At 40.5% G+C, this 23,870-nt stretch overlaps 2 protein-coding genes across 7 annotated transcripts in view; one reads left to right on the top strand and one right to left on the bottom strand.

The window, feature by feature from the left end:
- SESN1 (sestrin 1) overlaps positions 1 to 4,218 on the bottom strand; it is a 114,572-nt gene extending 110,354 nt beyond the window's left edge. The window contains exon 1 of the mRNA XM_061427641.1: positions 2,893 to 4,218. Coding sequence (XP_061283625.1) covers positions 2,893 to 3,171 — 279 coding nt within the window. The 5' untranslated portion in view covers positions 3,172 to 4,218. The remainder of the gene's footprint in view (positions 1 to 2,892) is intronic.
- A 73-nt stretch (positions 4,219 to 4,291) lies between these two features.
- The window catches only part of CEP57L1 (centrosomal protein 57 like 1), an 86,220-nt gene continuing 66,641 nt past the window's right edge, over positions 4,292 to 23,870 (top strand). For 2 of the 6 annotated variants that reach the window (XM_061427647.1, XM_061427643.1), the window contains exon 1: positions 4,564 to 4,661. The gene's annotated coding sequence lies outside the window, so the exon portion shown is untranslated. Of the gene's footprint in view, positions 4,441 to 4,561; positions 4,662 to 19,570; positions 19,641 to 23,870 lie in introns of those variants that run through there. The other 4 variants (XM_061427645.1, XM_061427644.1, XM_061427646.1 and 1 more) reach the window with 4 other exon arrangements.

Raw genomic sequence — 23,870 nt, 5'->3', positions numbered from 1 at the left:
CTCTGGGGTCACACAGAGTCGGACACGACTGAAGCGACTTAGCAGTAGGCACTGTGCTATGCTTTGTAAGCATTATTTCATTTTATTCTCTTTGTTAAGCAGGAACTATTCTCATCCTCATTGTGCAGATAAGAAAACTGAGTCAAAGAGAGATTATGTAACTTACCAAAGGTTGTAGAGTTAATAAAGTATTGGAGTCAGCTCTGACTCCTAAGCATGTATTTAAACTTTCACACTCTCCTCAAACTGCATTACTTTCCACTCCTAAATTCACCTGATCTCTTTTACCATGAGGCCTTCACATATATTATTCCCTACATCTGGAATGTCCCCCTCATAATCTCATTTTTGCCTAGATAATACTCATTCATTTCTGCTTAAATGCCATCTCTTCAGGGAAGTCTTCCTATATTATCTAAAATTACATTGTTTGTTTACTTCTTTATGGTCAGTTTCCCTTCAGTAGAATGTCAAAATTGTTACCACTGATTCTCAGTTCTTAGAATGGTATTTAGCAGGGGTTCAATTAACATTTGTTGAATGAAGGCAGCAATGAATGATGTAGGGATGGAAAATCCCATATCTATTAATAGTAACTTCACCTATTCAGACTAAGACACAATATTTATTTAGTAGCTTGCAAGTCCCAGTCAATACTCGTGAGAACTTATAGCCCTCCTAGGGGAGACAGACACATAAATATGTGATTATAACCCAACATAAGTAAAGCGCCTGTTAGAATTGTGGCTGGAATGACGTACAATAGATGCAGAGATGAAAATGAAGGTATAAACTGACAGGAAAACTTCATAGTAGAGATTCTTGATTCCTTTTGCAGAATGAATGAGTCTTAAAATACATATCACATAGTCCATGTATTTCATTTATGAAAGGGGAGAGGAAGGACTTCCCTGATGGTCCAGTGGCTAAAACTCTGCATTCTCAATGCAGGGGGCCTGGGTTTAGGTCCCAGTTCAGGGAATTAGATCCCACATGCTGCAAGGAAGACTGAAGGTCCTGAGTGCCACAATGAAGACCCATCCAGACAAATAAATAAATGTTTTTTAAAAAATAAGGAAGAGGACAAGAGTATACATTACATATAGGGCATTTTACATCTCCTTTATAATATTAATTTACTATAATAACACACCTCTGTATTATTATACCCATTTTATAGATGTGGAAATCCAAGCTAAGAGAGGTCAAATAACTCATTCAAGGTTATATAGTATATTAATAAAGGAGGAGAATCTGAGCCCAGGTTTGATACCAGTACCCATTTACTTACCATTATGTCTGTCCTTTGACTTTGTAATCTCCAGAGCCTAATTACTTCAGTTTTCAATCTAACTCTTAACAAAATTGGCTATCTGGTTTCCCATTCTAGTACTTTTTAAAAGTAGCAAAATAAAGCATTCAAGAAGAGGCTGAAATGAAGAATACTGACAGCAAGGGAAGGGACGGAAAAACTATAAAAATTGAACACACAAATTCAAAGTGGATCACAGAGTCCTATACATATATTCCACCCTCAACTGTACAACAGTACGTACTTGATATGCAAAATGATGATCCCATTATGAAAAAAGAAATGGTTGTTGTCGTCACTAAGATAGAGAAATAACTTGATGCTTAAAAGGGTAAACTTCAAGTGCTGGAATAATAATTCCTCTCTAGTAACTCTGGATTTGGAGAAGGAAATGGCAACCCACTCCAGTGTTCTTGCCTGGAGAATCCCGGAGACGGGGCTGCCTGGTGGGCTGCCGTCTATGGGGTCGCACAGAGTTGGACATGACTGAAGCGACTTAGCAGCAGCAGCAGCAGTAACTCTGGATAAATGTAAATTGTAACAATTGTTTCCACTGTTTGTGAAAAAAAATATCTAAGATTTTAAAGAGTCTTTGTTTTATGCACATTATTTTTTTGTTGCTTTAAACTGAATTCAAACCAGAATAGAAAAACTGTTCATCTTAGCTTATATATATATATACCCAAGTAAATCATACATTTAAAAAACTTCTCGTACCATGACTTTGAACACATGTGAATTGAGTAATTTAGACAGAGAAACATAAAGAGCATTTTGACCATTCTTAATTTCCAAAAAACCTTATTTAAAAAAAAAACCTTCAAATAAAAAAAGATAAACTGAATATGTACAAGCAGAAGGAAACATTCTTAATCTTTTACAACTTAAATAGAAATGTATGTAAGAAAGAAAAGAATCAAACTTAGGCAAACACAGAGAAAGCTAGTTAAGTAATTGACCATAAGAGTCTATCAGTCACTCAACCTGGATCCAATTTTTCAATCTGCAGATGTCAGCTCCTTTACAACATGGGCTTTTATTATTTATATAATTATTTCCTTCAGAAAAGAAAGGTTGCATTTAGGAAACAGATTCTGGGGTTTTTTGTTTTGTTTTTAAGAACAAGAGAAAATTGTTTCACCAGTTATCTTGAACAAGCTGACTAGGAAACATTTAATATCCTTTATCATTTTAGAAGCTTTTAATAACGTGAAACTTTCCACATAGAACATTGTTTGTAACAATATGAAAAGCATACTGGCTACAGTTTCCAACAACATGTAAAAATGAATGTAAAGAAATGCAAGTATTTACTTGTAATTAACTGTAATTTTCACGTATTTTTCCCAGGAAGAATGCATTTCTGCTAAAACTCTCTAGAAAGACAATACTTATTTAGTTGTACTTGAAAATTAGTTCACCTTGTCCAATTTTAACCCCAATTTAAACGTTTTACAGAACGCTCTAAATTTAAGGTAATTCAAATATAACAACTTACTTGAAGCAATTACAAAGTGATTATCTGCAAGTAAACGTCACTGTACTAGATAAACAGTTGTACTTAAAATGCTCTTTCTTACCTGGACGCTCTTCAGGATGAACTCACTTTTCTCTCTCACATCTTTAAAGGGACACCTCTTAGAAAGCATAAGCAGATGAGCAAGAAGCTTATTCAATCCATCCAAAGAAACCGCATTTGAAAGGCCGTCTGCTGGACGATAAGGTGTCTCTTTCACCAAACGAAGACACTCGGTTTTTCTCACAATGATTTGCCTAATGTTTTCCAGAGCTGTCTCTCTAGTAGTTGAATCTCTACTGCACAGTCCATCCCATCTCACTTCATTCTCTCTTTCAGCCATGACAACCGTGGAGTTTTTTCTTTGCCGTCTTCAGTTAACTTTCAGCATGCCCCCCAAAGCACTTTATATTTTTAAAACGAGAAATATAAGAATGAAATCAGAGAACTAGAATCGTCATGAAAAAACACGTCTGGGTGACATTTGGAACCAGAAGCGTCTCTTCGAGCTACAAGACAGAGCTCGCCCTCTCCTACCCGGAGGGGCAGTCTTCTGGCCAGAGACTGGAAAAAAAAGTTGGCAAGTTGAAACCTTACAGCGCTGGCTTTGCCGCACAGCCAGTGTCGGGAAAGTGTTCTTCTGCGACCCGCGGGGTCAGCGGATATCCTCACGTTGAGGAGCTGTCAAACCCGTGCTCTGCCCAAAAAGGCTGGTAACAGTTGAACGCTCTCCAGCCATTCGGTGTTTTTTGTCAGTGCAGCCACGGTGTTCTCGGGAGCGTTCCCACCCCGCCCCTCCTCCGGCACCAGTCCCCGCCTTCTGCAGCTCCTCCCTCTCGGCCGGGCGCTGGCTGGGAAGGCTTGCGGAACCCTGGCTCGCTGGCCGCCACGGCCAGAGACCCTGACGCTCCCGGGGGGCGGCAGCCCTGTGCAGCCGCTGTCTCTGTAGCGTTGGAGGAAAAGCGTCTCCTGCTCTGTCGGTTCCGGGTGCCCTGGACAGACGCCGCTTCTGTTCCAATCCTTGCGTCCACCGCCCACCGCCTCCAAAGCCAGACGGGCACAGGGCAGCCCCGCAATCCCCGAGCGCAGGGCTGGGCCGCGAAGCTGGCGGAGCTGCGGGGTCCGCGGCGCAGAGCCCGCCCCTTCGCCCAGCCTCATCTGTGGGGCTCGGCCCAGAGGGCGGGAGCGGGGAGGGAAGATGGGGTCCTCACCCCCCCAGCCCCTCCCCTTTCTCCTCCCGGCACAAACCAGGAGCCGCCCCTGCCCCTGCGCCCTCTTCCCCGCCCTAGTAGACGCGACCCGCGGAGGCAAAGCCATTGGAAAAAGCCCCGCCCACCCACAGGCTACCTCCAGACCCCAGGTCCGCGCGCGGCCGCCAACCGCTGCCGGTTGCTACGCAAGCGTGACAGCAAGCAAGGCGCATGCGCTTTAATAGGCACTTAATCTGCGCCGGGGAGCGTTTTCAATCCCCTGGCGTTTGGCTTCTTTGGACCGAAAAAGGGGAAAAAAAGAAAGTAAGGGGAGGTTGAAGTACGCTATCACAGACAACACAAACAGGGAAAAGAAAGTGTGCACAGACGTACACCTGGAAGTGCCTGAATCTAAGTTTAAGGTCAGTCTAAAAATAAGAACGCTGTCTTTATTACGCCAAACCCCAGATTTAAAGAAGCAGGGCGTGCTCGCATTGACTTCTGGGAAAGGTAGTTTGGGTGCTGTCTGCGCCTTTCGTTTGCGACAAAAACTACAGCCCCCAAGAGCCACTGCGACATTGCCTTTGGCGGCCTGCTAGCCAACGGTTAGCGCTGACGAGGATTGACTGAGAGCGTCGGCTTGGTGAGCACTGTGGGCTTGGCTGCCACTTTTCCTTGACAGGATTTTTTCCCTTCCTCCATTCCCTCTAGTTTAGAAACCGAGCCATCTAGGACTGTAAGCTTTAGTCCAGGGACTTCTATGAGTAATCTACGTTGGGAAGGACTAGTCCGGGTGCCCAGTTCTCCCGCGTCGAGGAGAGAATTTGGGAATGGTCGCTACCCTGAGGGTCGGAGGGTGCGGCCTAAGGCCAGACAAGGGGGATGCTGTGGAAACCGGTGCTCCACGCTGCTGCCTCTGCTTCCGTCCTGCCAAGCGGGCTCGCGCGTGATGGACTGGGTATCCCTGTGCAATTGCGGGCTTTGTTTGCCATTGTGCAGGGGTGTTCTGTGCTTTACTTGCTGAAATTTTTGACATCCCAAGCCAGGCGTTCAAAGAGAGCTGTCAAATCCATTTTGTATGAGACTCAATGGGAAAGAATCCCTGGTATTCCTAAATATGAATTTTTGCAGGCCTTAAGGATACCGTATGAAAATAATCTCCAAAATTGAGTATGTTTTAAAGATTCAATCGTTTGTTTACAAGTTATCGTTTGAGTCATTCCTCTAGAGGAAGGTCAACGTTTGAACGGTTGTCAGTGGTTGTTCAACCCACTTCAGTACTCTTGCCTGGAAAATCCCATGGATGGAGGAGCCTGATGGGCTGCCGGTCGCACAGAGTCGGACACGACTAAAGCGACTTACAGCAGCAGCAGCAGTGGTTGTTCAGTCGCTCCGTCTTTTTGACTCTGCGACCCCATGGACAGCTGCACGCCAGGCAATGGACTGATAACCAAATTAGATTTTAACTGTTTAAAGTTGCAGAATAGATGTGTCTCTAAAAATTTAGCCTTGTTAGGTACTAAATATACAACAGTGGAAAAGACATCTAATTAATGGTTAAACACACAGTATACACATTAAACATACAGCACTATGACATATTATTGGGATGGACAGAAAAAAGATCACTTAGCCAAGTTTTGGAAAGTTAGGGAAATCTTCATCTCGGGGAAAGAGGGCCAGAAGAACAGCATATGGTGAAGCCCTGAGCAAAAGAGAGAGAAGGTAATTTCAGGAAACTGCAATAAGCCGAGGTCGTATATATTTTGGAATAGATATCTTTTTGTATATTGATGTATTTTCAAGCAGCAAGTAGAATGGTACTGTGAATTTTCCAGATGGTTTCTGAAAGTGACCTATCTTTGAAAAGAGTTCTGATGAATTGGTTTAATTTGGGAAGCCTTCAACATTCTGAGATTACTGGTTTAAATCAAATTTTTTTAAAAAAGAGAACTTATGAGTATGGTTCAGAATCCAAAAAAGCTGTTTTTTTCTTTTCTTTTTGACGGACTCATCCTCCTTTGTTCAACCCACAAAGTGTAGGGTAGTTTCTTAAGTCCAAGTCTCCTTTTTACTGTGTAATTGAATATGATCTCATTCGTAGCTGTGGTTTCACCACCACTTATGACTCTTAAATGTATAACTCCATCCAGCTTTACCTTTGAGCTTTGTTATATGCATTTCCAAGATAGGTCTTGGATAGCTCACAAGCACTTCAAACTCAGCAGGCCTAAAACCAAATGCATGGTTATCACCTCTGATTGTTCTCCAGTGTTCCATATTTCGCTTTAGGATAATTCCAACCACTTGTGATGAAAATTTGAAATCTAATCTTTATTCTTGGTTTCTTAATGTGCTTCTGCCTCACTGTGCCTCACTGTTTACACTGTTCATTGAGCCCAGGGTAGGCAAGGCACGAGCAGGAAAGCTGGAAGAAAGCTCAAGGAGCCATAGAAACTACAGATATGTTTATTCTCTCCTGACTGGCGTAGCAACCATAACAGCAGACGCACTGGATTCTCTCATGGTTGACCCGGTGGACACAGCTATAATGTAGCTGCAACGGCTTTTCAGATGGAGCTTATATGTGTTTACAGAGCAAAAAGTGGCTGGTGGCCAAGCGGGTACATCTTGACCTGCATGTGCACTGCTGTAAGTGATCTCACCTGTTACATAACCATGTATTTACGAAACATGGGGCAATAGCGAGAGGCCGTGGAGGCAAGAGAGCTTGACCACCACCATCTTGGTTAATTTGCTCCTACACCTTCATACATGTGTAGCCAGATTATTGTTAAGTCTTATCGATTTTATCTCCCAAACACCCGTCAAATCCATCCTTTTCCCTGCATCTACATAAGCAGTCTTTTCTAAACTGCCATAATCTCTTACCAAAACCATTGCAATAGTGATTATTCAGCCTGGGGTTTCTCCATTGGTTCTCCACACAGCAGCCAGAATAATCTTTTTGAAATGTAAATTTCTCTTAAAACTATGTAGTGATGTCTTACTTTAATCTTAAAGGCAAAGTTTCTTTATAAAGCCTAATGTCATTTGGCCCCTTTCCACCTCACCTAGCATACCACTCTCCAACTTTATGTGCTTCAGTCATACAGATCTTTCAGTCACTGGTTCTCTTATTCCTTTTTATCCATTTGTTCACTCAACAACTATCTGTTGAGTACCTACTATGTAATAGGACATTGATGTTATACTACTGAGCACAATGTACAAAAGTCCTTACTCATAATTTTGCATTCTAGTAAGGAGATATAGACAATAAATATGTGACATATTGGGAGTGAAAACAAATGCAGTGGAGAAAAAGAAGAACCAACTCAGAAGGGGAATGGAGAGTGCCAGGTTTTGGGGGGCAAGTTTCACTTTTAAATAAGGTGGTCAGAGAAGACCTAATCAAGAAGCAGACATTTGAGGGGATCTGAAATAGGAGGAGAAAGTCATGCAGAGGCCTGGAGTAAGAATGTTTCTATGAAGAGAACAGCCAGTACAAAGACCTGCAGGTCTTCGCATTTGACAAATAGCAGTGTGGCAAGAGAGAATAGCATGAGGTCACAGAGGAAGGAGGTCATATAGATGACTGAAAGAAATTTTGACTTGTTTGATTGAGACAGGAAGCTGTTGGAACGTTTTGAGCAGATGGGTTGCATAATCTGACTTTTTAAATTGATTACTTCTTTTAAATTGTGTTGATCGTGGACCACAGAGAAGCAAGGGTAGAAGCAGAGACACTAACAGTAAGCTAAGATAATTGTCCAGGTGAAAAATGTCAGTAGTAGTGGGCCAGGGTAGTAACAGTAGAGGCAGTGGGAAGAGGCCAGAGTCTGGATGTATTATGAAGTAGAGCCAACAGGTTTGCTGACAGATTGGCTATGAGGTTTTGAGAGTAAAAGAGTCAAAGATAATTACAGTTTTTTAGCTTGAGCAACTAGAAGGAAGGAATTGCCAATGTAATGGGAAAGTCTCCAGATTTGTGTTTGGGGGTAAATGGGTAGATCAGGAGTTTAGTTTGGCTATTTTATGTTTGAGATGACTCTAAGATTTTACAGTAGAGATACGGAGTAGTCAGTTTGGTAAATGAGTCTGGAGATGAGGGTAAAGATCTGGCTGTAGATACAATTTTGGATTTCACAGTAGTTCCCTGCCCGTCTGCCCCCACCCCCCAGTAGTGTTTTGATAGTAGATAAAGACTGAGAATAGTTGATATCACAGAAAGGCACTCCATGGAGTCTGGGTCAATTTGGAGTTACCTGCAACTGATGACTATGCGAGAGTGGCCAGTGAACAGAGAGAAAAACCTAGAGCATGACATCCTAGAAGCCAAGTGAAAGTGGCTGAGGAGGAAGGAATGCTATGTTAAATGCTGCTTTAAGTCAAGTGGTATAAGGATAACTGATCCCTGCGTACAGCAACATGGAGTTCACTGAGGATCTTGAAAGCCAGAAGGGTGTTTTATTTAAGATAGAATAGAAGAAGAGCTGGGCTTCCCTGATAGCTCAGTAGGTAAAGAATCCACCTGCAGTGCGGCAGACTGCAGATCGATTCCTGGGTCAGGAAGATCCACTGAAAAAGGGATAGGCTACCCACTCCAGTATTCTTGGGCTTCCCTTGTAGCACAGCTGATAAAGAATCCGCCTGCAATGTGGGAGACCTGGGTTCAATCCCTGGGTTGGGAAGATCCCCTGGAGCAAGGGAAAGGTTACCCACTCCAGTATTCTGGCCTGGAGAATTCCATGAACTCTATCGTCCATGGGGTCACAAAGAATCCGACACAACTGAGCAACTTTCAGGAGAAGAGCTAGAGACACTGAATATGGATGCAGCATCTCTGGTACCATTTTCTTTGTCCAGCAACAAAGACTCTCTGACTCCTGTGCTTAGATCTGGAGTGAAATATCACTTTCTCAGAGAAGGTTATGGGCTTCCTTGATAGCTCAGACGCTAAAGAATCTGCCTGCAATGCAGGAGACCTGGGTTTGATCCCTGAGTCAGGAAGATCCTCTGGAGAAAGGGAATGGCTACCCAATCCAGTAATCTTGGGGTTTCTCTGGTGACTGAGACCATAAAGAATCTGCATGCAATGTGGGAGATCTGGGTTTGATCCTTGGGTCAGGAAATTTACCTTATTTGATTAAATGCCCCTATTACATACTCTTATTGTGCCCTATACCTTTACTTGCTGCTGCTACTGCTAAGTCGCTGCAGTTGTGTCCAACTCTGTACGACCCTATGGACAGCAGCCCACCAGGCTCCTCCATCCATAGGATTCTCTAGGCAAGAATACTGGAGTGGGTTGCCATTTCCTTCTCCACCTTTACTTGCTAGTAAGTTACAAATGTAGTTTTACAGTTGTTAGTATGATAATTTGATTGAAATATGTCTGCTTCTAAGTGTTAGCAAGCAGGAGTAGCAGCTGTGCCAGTTTTTGCAAATCACCTCCAGCTCTGAGTACAGTACCTCACAGAATGAACTTACTAAATATTTGAAAGAATGGAAAGATGCTCAACATCACTCATTATCAGAGAAATGCAAATCAAAACCACTATGAGGTACCATTTCACACTAGTCAGAATGGCTGCGATCCAAAAGTCTACAAATAATAAATGCTGGAGAGGGTGTGGAGAAAAGGGAACCCTCTTACACTGTTGGTGGGAATGCAAACTAGTACAGCCACTATGGAGAACAGTGTGGAGATTCCTTAAAAAACTGGAAATAGAACTGCCTTATGATCCAGCAATCCCACTGCTGGGCATACACACTGAGGAAACCAGAAGGGAAAGAGACACGTGTACCCCAATGTTCATCGCAGCACTGTTTATAATAGCCAGGACATGGAAGCAACCTAGATGTCCATCAGCAGATGAATGGATAAGAAAGCTGTGGTACATATACACAATGGAGTATTACTCAGCCGTTAAAAAGAATACATTTGAATCAGTTCTAATGAGGTGGATGAAACTGGAGCCTATTATACAGAGTGAAGTAAGCCAGAAGGAAAAACATAAATACAGTATACTAATGCATATATATGGAATTTAGAAAGATGGTAACAATAACCTGGTGTACGAGAGCAAAAGAGACACTGATGTATAGAACAGTCTTATGGACTCTGTGGGAGAGGGAGAGGGTGGGAAGATTTGGGAGAATGACATTGAAACATGTAAAATATCATGTAAGAAACGAGTTGCCAGTCCAGGTTCGATGCACGATACTGGATGCTTGGGGCTAGTACACTGGGACGACCCAGAGGGATGGTATGGGGAGGGAGGAGGGAGGAGGGTTTAGGATGGGGAACACATGTATACCTGTGATGGATTCATTTTTATATTTGGCAAAACTAATACAATTATGTAAAGTTTAAAAATAAAATAAAATTAAAAAAAAAAAAAAGAATGGAAGAAAAATGTTAATGTCAGAATTTTCAAAGGTGTTGCATATTTACCTGTTCACAAAAACATGAGATAATTAATGAATGGAAGAAGGTATTTTATAATGCAACATTTTAGAAAAGTAGTCTTAACAGAGCAAACTTTTATTGCTAGTAAATTGTAGTGTTCACCCTCCTGAAATTGGATTTGGTAATAATTTTTACCATGTTCCTACATATCTCATCCTGTTATAAGATAGTCACATGTATTTATAGTATAGAGTAGAGGATGGGGCTTCTCAGGTAGCCCTAAGTGGAAAAGAATCCTCTTGCCAGTGCAGGAGATACAAGGGATGTGGGTTCAATCCCTGGGTTGGAAAGATCCCCTAGAGTAGGAAATGGTAACCCACTCCAGTATTCTGGAAAATTCCATGGACAGAGAAGCCTGGTGGGCTACAGTCCATGAGCTCGCGAAGAGTCTGGCATGACTGAACACAAAGTAGAGGATATGTAGAGGAGTTCCTGCTTTAAATGAACAGTACTCTAGTCAAGGAAAAGGCTGAATGGCTGTACTCCAACAAGAGGCCTTCACTATGAAATTCATTAAAAAACCACGGCTCCTAAGTCTTTTTTTTTTAAACAGGTATACCTGTTTTTATTGTTCCTCACAAGTAATGCTTTTTTATTTATTTATTTTTTTTACAAATTGGACATTTATATACTTGCCCAACATTGTATTGGGCAAGTACATCGGCACAATTTTTTCTACAGCATTTGCTAACTTCATGTCTCTGTCACATTGTGGTAATTGTTGCAGTATTTAAAATCATTATTATTATTATATTTGTTATTCTGATCTGTGATCAGTGTTTTTTTAAAATAAATTTATTTATTTTAATTGGAGGGTAATTACTTTATAATATTGTGGTGGTTTTTGCCATACATTGACATGAATCAGCTACGGGTGCACATTGGCCCCCCGTCCTGAACCCCCCTCTCACCTCCCTCCCCACCCCATTCCTTTGGGTTGTCCTAGAGCACAGGCTTTGAGTGCCCTGCTTCATGCATCAAACTTGCACTGGCCATCTGTTTTACATATGGTAATATACATGTTTCAGTGCTATTCTCTGAAATCATCCCACACTTGCCTTCTCCCATATAGTCCAAAAGTCTGTTCTTTACATCTGTGTCTCTTTTGCTGCCTTGCACCTAGGATCGTCATTACCGTTTTTGTAAATTCCATACATATGCGTTAATATACTCTATTGGTGTTTCTCTTTCTGCCTTACTTCACTCCATATACTAGGTTCCAGGTTCATCCACCTCATTAGAATTGACTCAAATGTGTTCTTTTTTATAACTGAGTAAAATTCCATTGTGTTTATGTACCACAACTTCCTTATCCATTCATCTGTCAATGGACAAGACATCTAGGTTGCTTCCATGTCGTAGCTATTGTGAACAGTGCTGCAATGAACATTGAGGTACATGTGTCTCTCTCAATTCTGGTTTTCTCGGTGTATATGCTGAGCAATGGGATTGTTGGGTTGTATGGCATTTCTGTTTCCAGTGTTATAAGGAATCTCCACACTGTTCTCCATAGTGGCTGTACCAGTTTGAATTCCCACCAACAGTGTAAGAGGGTTCCCTTTTCTCTACACCCTCTCCAGCATTTACTATTTGTAGACTTTTTGATGGTGGCCATTCTGACCAGCATGAGATGATACCTCATAGTGGTTTTGATTTGCATTTCTTTAATAATGAGTGATGTTGAGCATCTTTTCATGTGTTTGTTAGCCATCTGTATGTCTTCTTTGGAGAAATGTCTGTTTAGTTCTTTGGCCCACTTTTTGATTGGGTTGTTCATTTTTCTAGTATTGAGCTGCATGAGCTGCTTGTATATTTTGGAGATTAATTCTTTGTCAGTTGTTTCGTTTGCTATTATTTTCTCCCATTCTGAAAGCTGCCTTTTCACCTTGCTTATCATTTCCTTTCTTGTGCAAAAGCTTTTAAGTTTAATTAGGTCCATTTGTTTATTTTTGTTTTTATTTCCATTACTCTGGGAGGTGGTTCATAGAGGATCTTGCTGTGATTTATGTCAGAGAGTATAATGCCTATGTTTTCCTCTAAGAGTTTTATAGTTTCTGGTCTTACATTTAGATCTTTAATCCATTTTGTGTTTATTTTGTGTATGTTGTTAGTGTTCTAGTTTCATTCTTTTACATGTGGTTGACCAGTTTTCCTAGCACCACTTGTTAAAGAGATTGTCTTTTCTCCATTGTATATTTTTGCCTCCTTTGTCAAAGATAAGGTGTCCATAGGTGCATGGATTTATCTCTGGGCTTTATACAAGGCTCCTAAGTCTTGTGCACTTACAAACACAGTCTTGGTAAGTGCACCAGAGTTTGTGAGATACATATACACACTTGACTGATGAATTTATTAGGATGCCAAATTATTGATATACTTTGAGATATTTGTCAAGTAGATAGCATACTGATTCTCTGAGTAAGGGGTTTTCTCTGTAGGAAAATTATATGAGAAATCACCAGGTTGCTTAGGAGCTTAGAATCGGAACAAAGGAAATTAGATATATGTTGTGGTCACTTGGTAACATTAAGCTATGAGAACCTCTACAGCAGAACTTAAGATTGCCTCCAGTTTTTGCCTCTCTAGGCTGCTTTTTCCATTCTTTGACAACTCTTCTTTTTGATGAAAACATTCTGTCTTTAAATATATTGAAACATTTATATTGTAACCTAGTCTCTAGTCTTGGAGCCATTCTGTCTGTATAAGCCAACTTTGCATATATCTGCTCTGGTCCGTTATGTACGGATTGATAGTTTAGCCTTCAGAGGGTAATCTTATTTCTAAGTTTTCATAGGCCCCATGTTTCATATGGGGATACATTTTGAGCTCAGCAGTGAGGTCTGAGCTAGAGATGTATATTTGGAAATTATTAGAATATTTTGTTTTATTTTGCTTTTAACCTACCATGTCTATGTGCTTCTGTGTTTCAGGCACTCTCTTAAATGCTTTGCACATATATTATTTTACCCTTGCATAGCTTAAAAAAAAATGCTAGAGTTGATCCAAAGCTTACTCATAACCATTGTGTTTCAGTTTCAGTTCAGTGGCTCAGTCATGTCCAACTCTTTGTGACCCCATGAATCGCAGCTCGTCAGGCCTCCCTGTCCATCACCAACTCCCGGAGTTCACTCAGACTCACGTCCATCGAGTCCGTGATGCCATCCAGCCATCTCATCCTCTGTCGTCCCCTTCTCCTCCTGCCCCCAATCCCTCCCAGCATCAGAATCTTTTCCAGTGAGTCAACTCTTTGCATGAGGTGGCCAAAGTACTGGAGTTTCAGCTTTAACATTATTCCTTCCAAAGAAACCCAGGGCTGATCTCCTTCAGAATGGACTGGCTAGATCTCCTTGCAGTCCAAGGGGCTCTCAAGAGTCTTCTCCAACACCACAGTTCAAAAGCATCAGTTCCGTGTTATACACTAACCATGGGAACAACTCAATTGGCTATGGTGAAAATGTAGAATAAGAGCCAGGATAGTCTGAAACTGGGCTTCCCAGGTGGCTCAGTGGTAAAGAATCTGCCTGCCAATGCAGGAGACACAGGAGACATGGGCTCAATCCCTGACTCTTCCTTGGAGGAGGAAATGGCAAACCATTCCAGTATTCATAGACAGACTACAATCCATGGGGTTGCAAGGAGTCAGACATGACTGAGCATGACACAAGCATGAGTGAGAGTCTGAAACTCACCAGAGAAGAAAGAGAATAACCCAGAAATGGGCAACCAGGAATTTGCAAATTTCAAGAAGAAATGACTAGTCAACTTGTAGAATGCTACTAACATTTCTAGAGAGCTAAAATTACTGAATGGTTTGACAGTAGGTTTCCCTAGTGGCTCACACGGTAGAGCATGTCTGCAATGCAGGAGACCCGGGTTCAATTCCTGGGTTGGGAAGATCCCCTGGAGAAGGAAATGGCAGCCCACTCCAGTATTCTTGCCTGGAAAATCCCATGGACCGCAGAGCCTGATAGGCTACTGTCCATGGGGTCGCAAAGAGTTGGACACGACTGAGCGACTTCACTTTCACTTTGACAGTAGGCAGTCTCTGTTATCCTGCAGTGTATGCATCTGGCATATATTCCCATATCAGTATTGAATTATTAATATTCAATATTGAGCTCAAGAAATATTGAGCTTCCCTGGTGGCTCAGGGCTAAAGAATCTGCCTGCAATGCAGCAGACACAGGAGATGCGGATTCAGTCCCTGGCTCAGGAAGATTGCCTGGAGAAGGAAATGGCAACCCACTCCGGTATTCTTGCATAGAAAATCCCTTAGGGTCGCAAAGAGTTGGACGTGACTGAGCACGCACGCATGCTGAATTGAGATAAAGATTGACTGACTTAGGATGGCCTATAGTATAAAACCATAGCAGCTCTCTGAATATAGGAGAGTCTCTCCTAAAGGACTGACATTTCTCTTATTCAGCTCTTCCAAAAATGTAGGTTCCAGATCAGGAAACCACAGCTTGGGTAAAATGATTTAACTAGGTGGGGATAGGTAACCCTGGATCCTTCTGGGCTTCTCTTTCATAGGTTTAGTCTTTAAGGAGGGGTTATGGTAAGCATGGATTCTTATTTACCAGTTGTGGGTAGATCAGGAACTATCATAGAATAGGGCCTAAAAGCCCCAGAGAGAAAAATCCTAACTTTTAAGATTCACTGCCTGATTTCTGTTTTGATGTCTGTGTTTTCTTCTAGTTTATTATCTTCTGGCCTTGGTAAAGTTTTATTTAAATATTGTAACTTTATCTTTGCTGTATCAAGATATATAAGGGAGTCATAATTATAGATCTAACAAGGCACGAGCATTATAAGGGGAGCAACACTCTTCTCCCAACAAAGCCAGTGAGGAGGGACAGTGATAATGAGATCTCCAAGGGGAGAGTCAATATTGAAGACAAGAACTGGAGCTCATGGATTTAACTCATAAATTGCCCTTCTGTGTGTAGAGATTCTTCTTTCATTGTCAACCTTAGATCTCAGTTTTATTTATTAAAGAAAGCAATGCCATTTTCCTTCATCAGTTACATCAGTGACCTTTTTCATTGTTGGGGAATGGAAAAATGAAAGCCCAGTATTTGCATTCATTTGTTCAGTTGACGAGGATTCGATCCCTGGATGGGGAAGATCCCCTGGAGAAGGAAATGGCAACCCACTCCGGTATTCTTGCCTGGAAAATCCCATGAACAGAGGAGCCTGGTGGGCTATAGTCCATGGAGTCGAAAAGAGTCAACATGACTTAGTGACTAAACAGCACTTCAGTATTTATTGAAAACCTAGTATGGCCACACTCTATGTTTGGCAATGAGTATACAGCACCATAGGCTTTCCTGATAGCTCAGCTGGTAAAAAATCCACCTGCAACGCAGGAGATCCCGGTTCGATTCCTGGGTTGGGAAGATCCCCTGGAGAAGGGATAGGCTACTCACTCCAGTATTCTTGGGTTTCCCTGATGGCTCAGTCCAGAGAGTTGAAATAACTTTCCCCATAACACACAGCTCATAAATGGCAGGCCCAGAATTGGAATCCATACCTATCTGCCTCCTGATAAAGAACTTAGTGGTAACTTTTTTCTCGTTGCAGATTTTTTTCTTTTCTTTTTTTTGGTCCTAAGTGTAGAGCTCAAATACCAAATTGAGCTCAGATGTTCATTCAGCCTTCCCTGAAGAAAAGCTTTCTACTTTCTTGAGGTGCCACCTCATCAGTTCCAGTTGTTTAGCCTCTTCTTTACAGTTATGCTTAAAATGAAAGAATCATAACTTAAGCTGAATTCTTTATCCTCTGTACCCTTATTGTGTTTAATATCTCACTGTCAGAAAGCCTCAAGGGTCTTAACTTTTAATAGTAGCCCAGCTCAAGCTTTAACAGGGCTGAATTAACAACTCCTGATATCCATCACAGTGCAGTTTTTGAATTTTATCCATAAAAACAGATCGCAGCTGTGGCCTGAGCTCTTCTTTTTTTGTGTAATTTTTGGCAAGTCTCTTGGTCTTTCTGGGCCTCAGAGACATTGGCTGTAAAATGAGGGGAGATGGACTATATATTTTTTTCTTTTTTTCTTAACAAAGTCCATAATTTGCATTAGGGTTCACACTTGTACATGTTATGGATTTTGACGAATGCATAATGTCATTTATCTGTCATTGCAGTATCATATAGAATAGTTTCACTGCCCTAAAAATTCCCTGTGCTCCAATCTTTTCACACTTCCCTCTCTCTCCTTGAATAATCAGCCTGCAGTGCAGGAGACCTGGGTTCAATCCCTGGCTTGGGTAGATCCCCTGGTAGAAGGGAATGGCAACCCACTACAGTATTCTTGCCTGGAGAATCCCATGGACTGAGGAGCCTGGTGGGCTACAGTCCATAGGGTTGCAAAGAGTCAGGCATGACTGAACGACTAACACTTTCTCCCTCCCTGAACCCCTGGCAACCACTGATCTTTATACTATCTGTATAGCTTTGCTGTTTCAAAATGTCATGTGGTTGGAATCATACAGTATGTAGCTTTTTCAAACTGGCTTCTTTCACTTAGCAAATATACTACATTTAAAGCTCCTCCATGTTTTTTTCATGGCTTGATAGCTTGTTTATTTTTATCACTGAATAATATTTCATTGTGTGGTTGTAGTTTATCTATTTGCCTGTTGAAGGACATCTTAGTTGCTTCTAGTTTTTGTCAGTCATGAGTAAAGATGCTGTGAACATTCTGTGCAGGTTTTTGTGGACATAAGTTTTCACTTGGGCAGGTTTTTTTGTGGATATAAGTTTTTATTTGGATAAATAGGAGCATGATTGCTAGATTATATGGTAATCTTAACAGTTGTTATTTTTGTTCAGTCACTAAGTCATTTTTGACTCTTTGAAACCCCATGGACTGCAGCATGCCAGGTTTCCCTGTCCTTTACTATCTCCTGGAGTTTGTTCAAACTCATGTCCATTGCATAGGTGATGCCATTCAACCATCTCATCCTCTGTTGTTCCTTCTTCTGCCCTCAATCTTTCTCAGCATCAGGGTCTTTTCCAATGAATTGGCTCTTTGCATCAGGTGGCCAAAGTATTGGAACTTCAGCTCTAACATCAGTCCTTCTGGTGAATATTCAGGGTTTATTTCCTTTAGCATTGACTGGTTTGATCTCCTTGCTGTCCAAGGAACTCTCAAGAGTCTTCTCCAGCACCACAATTCAAAAAGTCAGTTCTTTGGTTCTAAGGCTTTTTTATGGTCCTATTCTCACCAAAGCCTTTGACTGTGTGGATCACAATAAACTGTGGAAAATTCTGAAAGAGATGGGAATACCAGACCACCTAATCTGCCTCTTGAGAAATTTGTATGCAGGTCAGGAAGCAACAGTTAGAACTGGACATGGAACAACAGACTGGTTCCAAATAGGAAAAGGAGTTCGTCAAGGCTGTGTATTGTCACCCTGTTTATTTAACTTATATGCAGAGTACATCATGAGAAATGCTGGACTGGAAGAAGCACAAGCTGGAATCAAGATTGCCGGGAGAAATATCAATAACCTCAGATATGCAGATGACACCACCCTTATGGCAGAAAGTGAAGAGGAACTCAAAAGCCTCTTGATGAAAGTGAAAGTGGAGAGTGAAAAAGTTGTCTTAAAGCTCAACATTCAGAAAACGAAGATCATGGCATCCGGTCCCATCACTTCATGGGAAATAGATGGGGAAACAGTGGAAACAGTGTCAGACTTTATTTTTCTGGGCTCCAAAATCTGCAGATGGTGACTGCAGCCATGAAATTAAAAGACGCTTACTCCTTGGAAGGAAAGTTATGACCAACCTAGATAGCATATTCAAAAGCAGAGACATTACTTTGCCAACAAAGGTCCGTCTAGTCAAGGCTATGGTTTTTCCTGTGGTCATGTATGGATGTGAGAGTTGGACTGTGAAGATGGCTGAGCGCCGAAGAATTGATGCTTTTGAACTGTGGTGCTGAAGAAGACTCTTGAGAGTCCCTTGGACTGCAAGGAGATCCAACCAGTCCATTCTGAAGGAGATCAGCCCTGGGATTTCTTTGGAAGGAATGATGCTAAAGCTAAAACTCCAGTACTTTGGCCACCTCATGTGAAGAGTTGACTCATTGGAAAAGACTCTGATGCTGGGAGGGATTGGGGGCAAGAGGAGAAGGGGACGCCAGAGGATGAGATGGCTGGATGGCATCACTGACTCGATGGACGTGAGTCTGAGTGAACTCTGGGAGTTGGTGATGGACAGGGAGGCCTGGTGTGCTGCAATTCATGGGGTCGCAAAGAGTCGGACACGACTGAGCGCCTGATCTGATCTGATCTGATTCTCACATCCGTACATGACAACTGGAAAAGACCATAGCTTTGACTATGTAGATATTTGTTGGCAAAATGATGTCTCTGCTTTTTAATATGCTTTCTAGGTATGTCATATCTTTTCTTTCAAGGAGCAAGTGTTTTTTAATTTCATGGCTGAAATCACTATCTGGAGTGATTTTGGAGCCCAAGAAAATAAAATTTGTTACTGTTTCCCCTTTTCTCCCATCTTTTTGCCATGAAGCGATGGGACTGGATGCCATGATCTTAGCTTTTGAATATTGAGTTTTAAGCCAGTGGTTTCACTCTCCTCTTTCACCTTCAACAGGAGGTTCTTTAGTTCCTCTTTGCTTTCTGCCTTAGAGTAGTATCATCTGAGGTTGTTGATATTTCTACCAGCAATCTTGATTCCAGCTTGTGCTTCATCCAGCCTGGCATCTTGCATGATGTACTCTGCACATAAGTTAAACAAGCAGGGTGACAATATACAGCCTTGAAGTACTCCTTTTCCCAGTTTTGAACCAGTCAGTTGCTCTATGTCCAGTTCTAACTGTTGCTTCTGGACCTGCATACAGGTTTATCAAGAGACAGGTAAGGTGGTCTGATACTCCCATCTCTTTAAGAATTTTCCAGATTGTTATGATCCACAGAATTAAAGGTTTTAGTGTAGTCAGTGGAGCAGGTATAGATGTTTTTCTGAAATTCCCCCCCTTTTTTTCACTCTATGATCCAGTGGTTGTTGGCAATTTAATCTCTGGTTCCTCTGCCTTTTCTTAGATCCAGCTTGTACATCTGGGAGTTCTCGATACTGCTTAAGCCTAGCCTGAAGGATTTTGAGCATTTACTTGTGAGTATGTAAAACGAGCACAATTGTATGGTAGTTTGAATGTTCTTTGGCATTGCCTTTCTTTAGGATTGGAATGAAAACTGACCTTTTCCAGTCTTGTGGCCACTGCTGAGTTTTCCAAATTTGCTGGCATGTTGAGTGCAGCCTTTTTACAGCATCATCTTTTAGGATTTGGTATAGCTTAGCTGGAATTCCATCACGTGAACCAGCTTTGTTTGTAGTAACGGTTCCTGAGGCCCACTTGACATCACACTCCAGGATATCTAGCTCTAGGCCACACCATGATCACTTATGGTTAGCTTTGTAATAATTTCCCAGCTATTTTCCAAAGTGACTCTTCGATTTTGCATTCCCCCAGCAATGAATGAGAGTTCGTCTTCCTTTACATCCTTCTCAGCGTTTGGTGTTTGTCATTGTTTTGGATTTTAGCCATTCTAGTAGGTAAATAACGATATCTCATTTTAATTTGCAATTCCCTAGTGAAATATGATATTGAGCATTTTTTAATATGCTCATTTGCCACCTGTATATCTTCTTGGTGAAGTGTCTGTTCAGGTCTTTTTAAAGATTAGTGTTAAAACTGATTGGTTTGGTTTTTTGTTGTTGAGTTTTAGGAGTTCTTTGTATATTTTGGACACAAGTTCTATATCAGATATGTTTCTCAAATACTTTCTCCCAGTCTGTGGCTCATCTTTTCATTGTCTTGCCAGTGTCTTTTGCAAAGCAGAAGTTTTTAATTTTAATAGAGGCAAACATGTCAGTTTTTCTTTCATGGATTATGCCTTTGGTGTTGTATCTAAAAAGTCATTGCCAAACTCAAAGTCACCTAGGTTTTCTCCTGTGTTACCCTCTAGAAGTTTTATAGCTTTGTGTTTTGTGCTACAGGTTTATGTTTCGAGGTAGAGTGTTTTTGGTGAAAGATATAAGAGTCAGCACAACTGAGCAACTTTTTTTTTCTTACAAGATCTGTGTCTGATGCACTTATATTTTTATTAATAAAGTTCCTTCTGATCTGTAATTATTCATTTTGATCAATAATATTAAAAGGTGACAGAAATTTAGAAAGAACAAATCATATGCTGAATCTTTACCACTATGTAAGTTGTGTTCTTCCAAAGTGTTCCTTGAGCAAGAGACTTGAAGTCAACTCAAAGATGGGGTCAGGGAGAGCTTTATCTGGAACAATCAGGAGACTGGACTAACAGCTCCATTTCAGTACTCTACTGTTATATATTGTTAAGCTGGCTGAGTGGTATATGCGCAGATTGTTTGGAAAGACTGCCTACAATTAGGAATATTTTGCTTCAGTCAAAACCCCCTGTTATTTGTTCATATTGAGATTTCTTTGCAACTTTGCCTAGTTGTCGTTGTTTAGTTGCTAAGTTTTGCAACTCCATGGACTATAGCCTGCCAGGCTCCTCTGTCACTGGGATACTGGAGTGTGTTAAGGGTGAAAAGAACATAATTCAAATCAGTCTTGTTTTAAACATATCTTCTCCAGGGGATTTTCCCAACACAGGAATCATACCTATGTCTCCTGCATTGGCAGGTGGATTCTTTACCATTGAGCCACCAGGGAAGCCCTTGCCTAGTCATATAGGCTTGCAAAAGCCCACCTGTGGTTTCTCTCCAGTATTTTCACCTTTTTATACTGTGAAATATTGAAGCCGTCTGAACCTTAAATATTATCTCTCTATATTTTGACTGACTTCAGTTTATGTTTTTAAAGGAAATTTTCCTAATCATCTATCATTTAGTAACATAAATAGATTTACTTCCAAATACTAGGTGTTTTTTTTTTTTTTAATTTTGGCTTGTAGAAAAATAGTTTATCAACCATTTATTTAGTATGTGTGTACCTTGGTGTGTATGTGTGTGTGTTGTCCAGATGGATCATAAAGGTTTTTAAATTTTGAATCTTTAGATTTTATTTTTAAGGTGTCTGTAACAAAATTGATTTGAATTGTTCCCTTAACAAGACTGATTTGAATTATGTTCTTTTCACCCTTAAAACACCTATTTCCTAAAACATTATCATACATACTATTCTTAGAAAAGCATTTCTTTTTCTTTTTTGTGTTATTTTGTTCCTATTTTTCAAGAATGAATGAACCACTTAAATCAGATTTACTATTTTAGTAAATTTTTCCCTTTTAGTATTTTTCTCTAGTTCATCTGATGTTACCAAATTTACTATGCAGTATGCATGCGTGCTTAGTTGTGTCTGACTCTTTGTGACCCTTTGAACTGTAGCCCACCAGACTTCTCTGTCCATAGGGTTTTCCAGGCAAGAACACTGGAGTGAGTTTCCACTTCTTTCTCCAAAGGATCTTCCTGACCCACAGATTGAGCACGCATCTCCTGCATTGGCAGACAGGTTCTTTACCCACTGAGCCATTGGAAAGCCTACCGAATTTACTGCAATATGTTTTAAATGTCTAAATCGCCTGTATTTCTGGCATACTTTAATAGATTTTTTAAAATTATGGTTTTTTAAAAATCTATATTCACTTTGCCCTTAATGAAATATTTGTGAATCAACTCACTAGGCAGCTACACACAATTTATGACAAATTTTATAAACAAATTTCAATGCTGGTTTCATTTTTTTTTCTATTCTTGTTTTCCTTATCCACATATTTTATGTGAATATATACATATATAGAGATAAGCTATTAAAAGTTTGTGTCATTTAAAAGCTAAATATTTCAAACAAAAAATAAGAATAGCATAATATTAATAAAACCCTTTCACCTAGCTCCTGGAATGAAAAATTTGTTAACATTTGGTTTCATTTGCTTGTTGCTTGCCTCATCTATTTATTTATTTTCTTTTTTTATTTAAGTATAGTTGATGAACAATATTATATGTTACAGGTGTACTGTATAGTGATTCATATTTTTGATGGTTATACTCCATTAACTATTATAAAATATTGGCTATATTTCCCATGTTGTACAATATATCTTTGTAGTTTATTTTATACATAATAGGTTTACCTCTTAATCCTCTATCTTGATATTCCCCCGTTCCCTCTCCCCGCTAGTAACCACTATTTTGTTCTCTGTATCTTGAAGCTGTTTATTTTTTCTTACATTCACTAGTTGTAATTTTTAGATTTCACATGTAAGTAATATCATACAATACTTGTTTTTCTCTTGAGATACATGCATCTTTTTGAATTAGTGCTTTTGTTTTATTTTTTTCAGATATATATGATGTATATATATATTTCAGATATAGGAATATGCAGTACTATTTTTAGTTTTTTGAGACACCTCCATACTGTTTTCCTTAGTGGTTACACCAATTTACATTCCTATAAACAGTGTATGAGGGTTCCTTTTTCTCCATATCCTCATCAACACTTGTTTTTTGTGTTCTTTTAGTTGATAGCCATTCCGACAACTGTGAGGTAATATCTCATTACGGTTTTGATTTGCATTTCCCTGATGATTAGCTATGCTGAACGTCTTCCTTTTTGGAAAAATATCTGTTCATTCTTCTGCCCATTTTTTAATGGAGTTGTTTGTTTGGTGTTGAGTTGTATGAGCTATTCATATGTGTTGGATATTATTGGTCATATCATTTGCAGATATTTTCTCCCTTTCAGTAGGCTGTCTTTTCATTTTGTCAGTGATTTCCTTTGCTGTGCAAAAGCCAAATACAATTTAAGGTTAAATCCTGATTTCAGAGTAGTAGGATATATGCATTACATATATTAATAAATGTTTATAAATTATTAGATGTGTTTCATTTTATGTATTTCTACATTAATTGAATCACTGCAACAAATATTTACTGAATGACTATCTTATAATAGGTCAGTGGATAATAGAAAAATAAAATGTCTCTGCTCTTAAGGAACTATAAAGGAAGGCTGCTGCTGCTGCTAAGTCGCTTCAGTTGTGTCCGACTCCTAGCAACCCCCTAGACAGCAGCCCATCAGGCTTCCCCGTCCCTGGGATTCTCCAGGCAAGAATACTGGAGTGGGTTGCCATTTCATTCTCCAATGCATGAAAGTGAAAAGTGAAAGTGAAGTCGCTCAGTCATGTCCAACTCCTGGCGACCCCATGGACTGCAGCCTACCAGGCTCCTGCATCCATGGGATTTTCCAGGCAAGAGTACTGGAGTGGGTTGCCATTGCCTTCTCCATAAAGGAAGGCAGGTATGTCCAAATCTTGCTAAAATAAAGCTAAGTTTCTTCAGTTCAGTTCAGTCACTCAGTCA

Source organism: Bos javanicus, chromosome 9, assembly GCF_032452875.1.
Source record: "Bos javanicus breed banteng chromosome 9, ARS-OSU_banteng_1.0, whole genome shotgun sequence".
Lineage (NCBI taxonomy): Eukaryota > Metazoa > Chordata > Mammalia > Artiodactyla > Bovidae > Bos > Bos javanicus.
The sequence above is the reverse complement of the archived record's forward strand: the minus strand, read 5'-3'. Positions and strand labels throughout refer to the sequence as shown.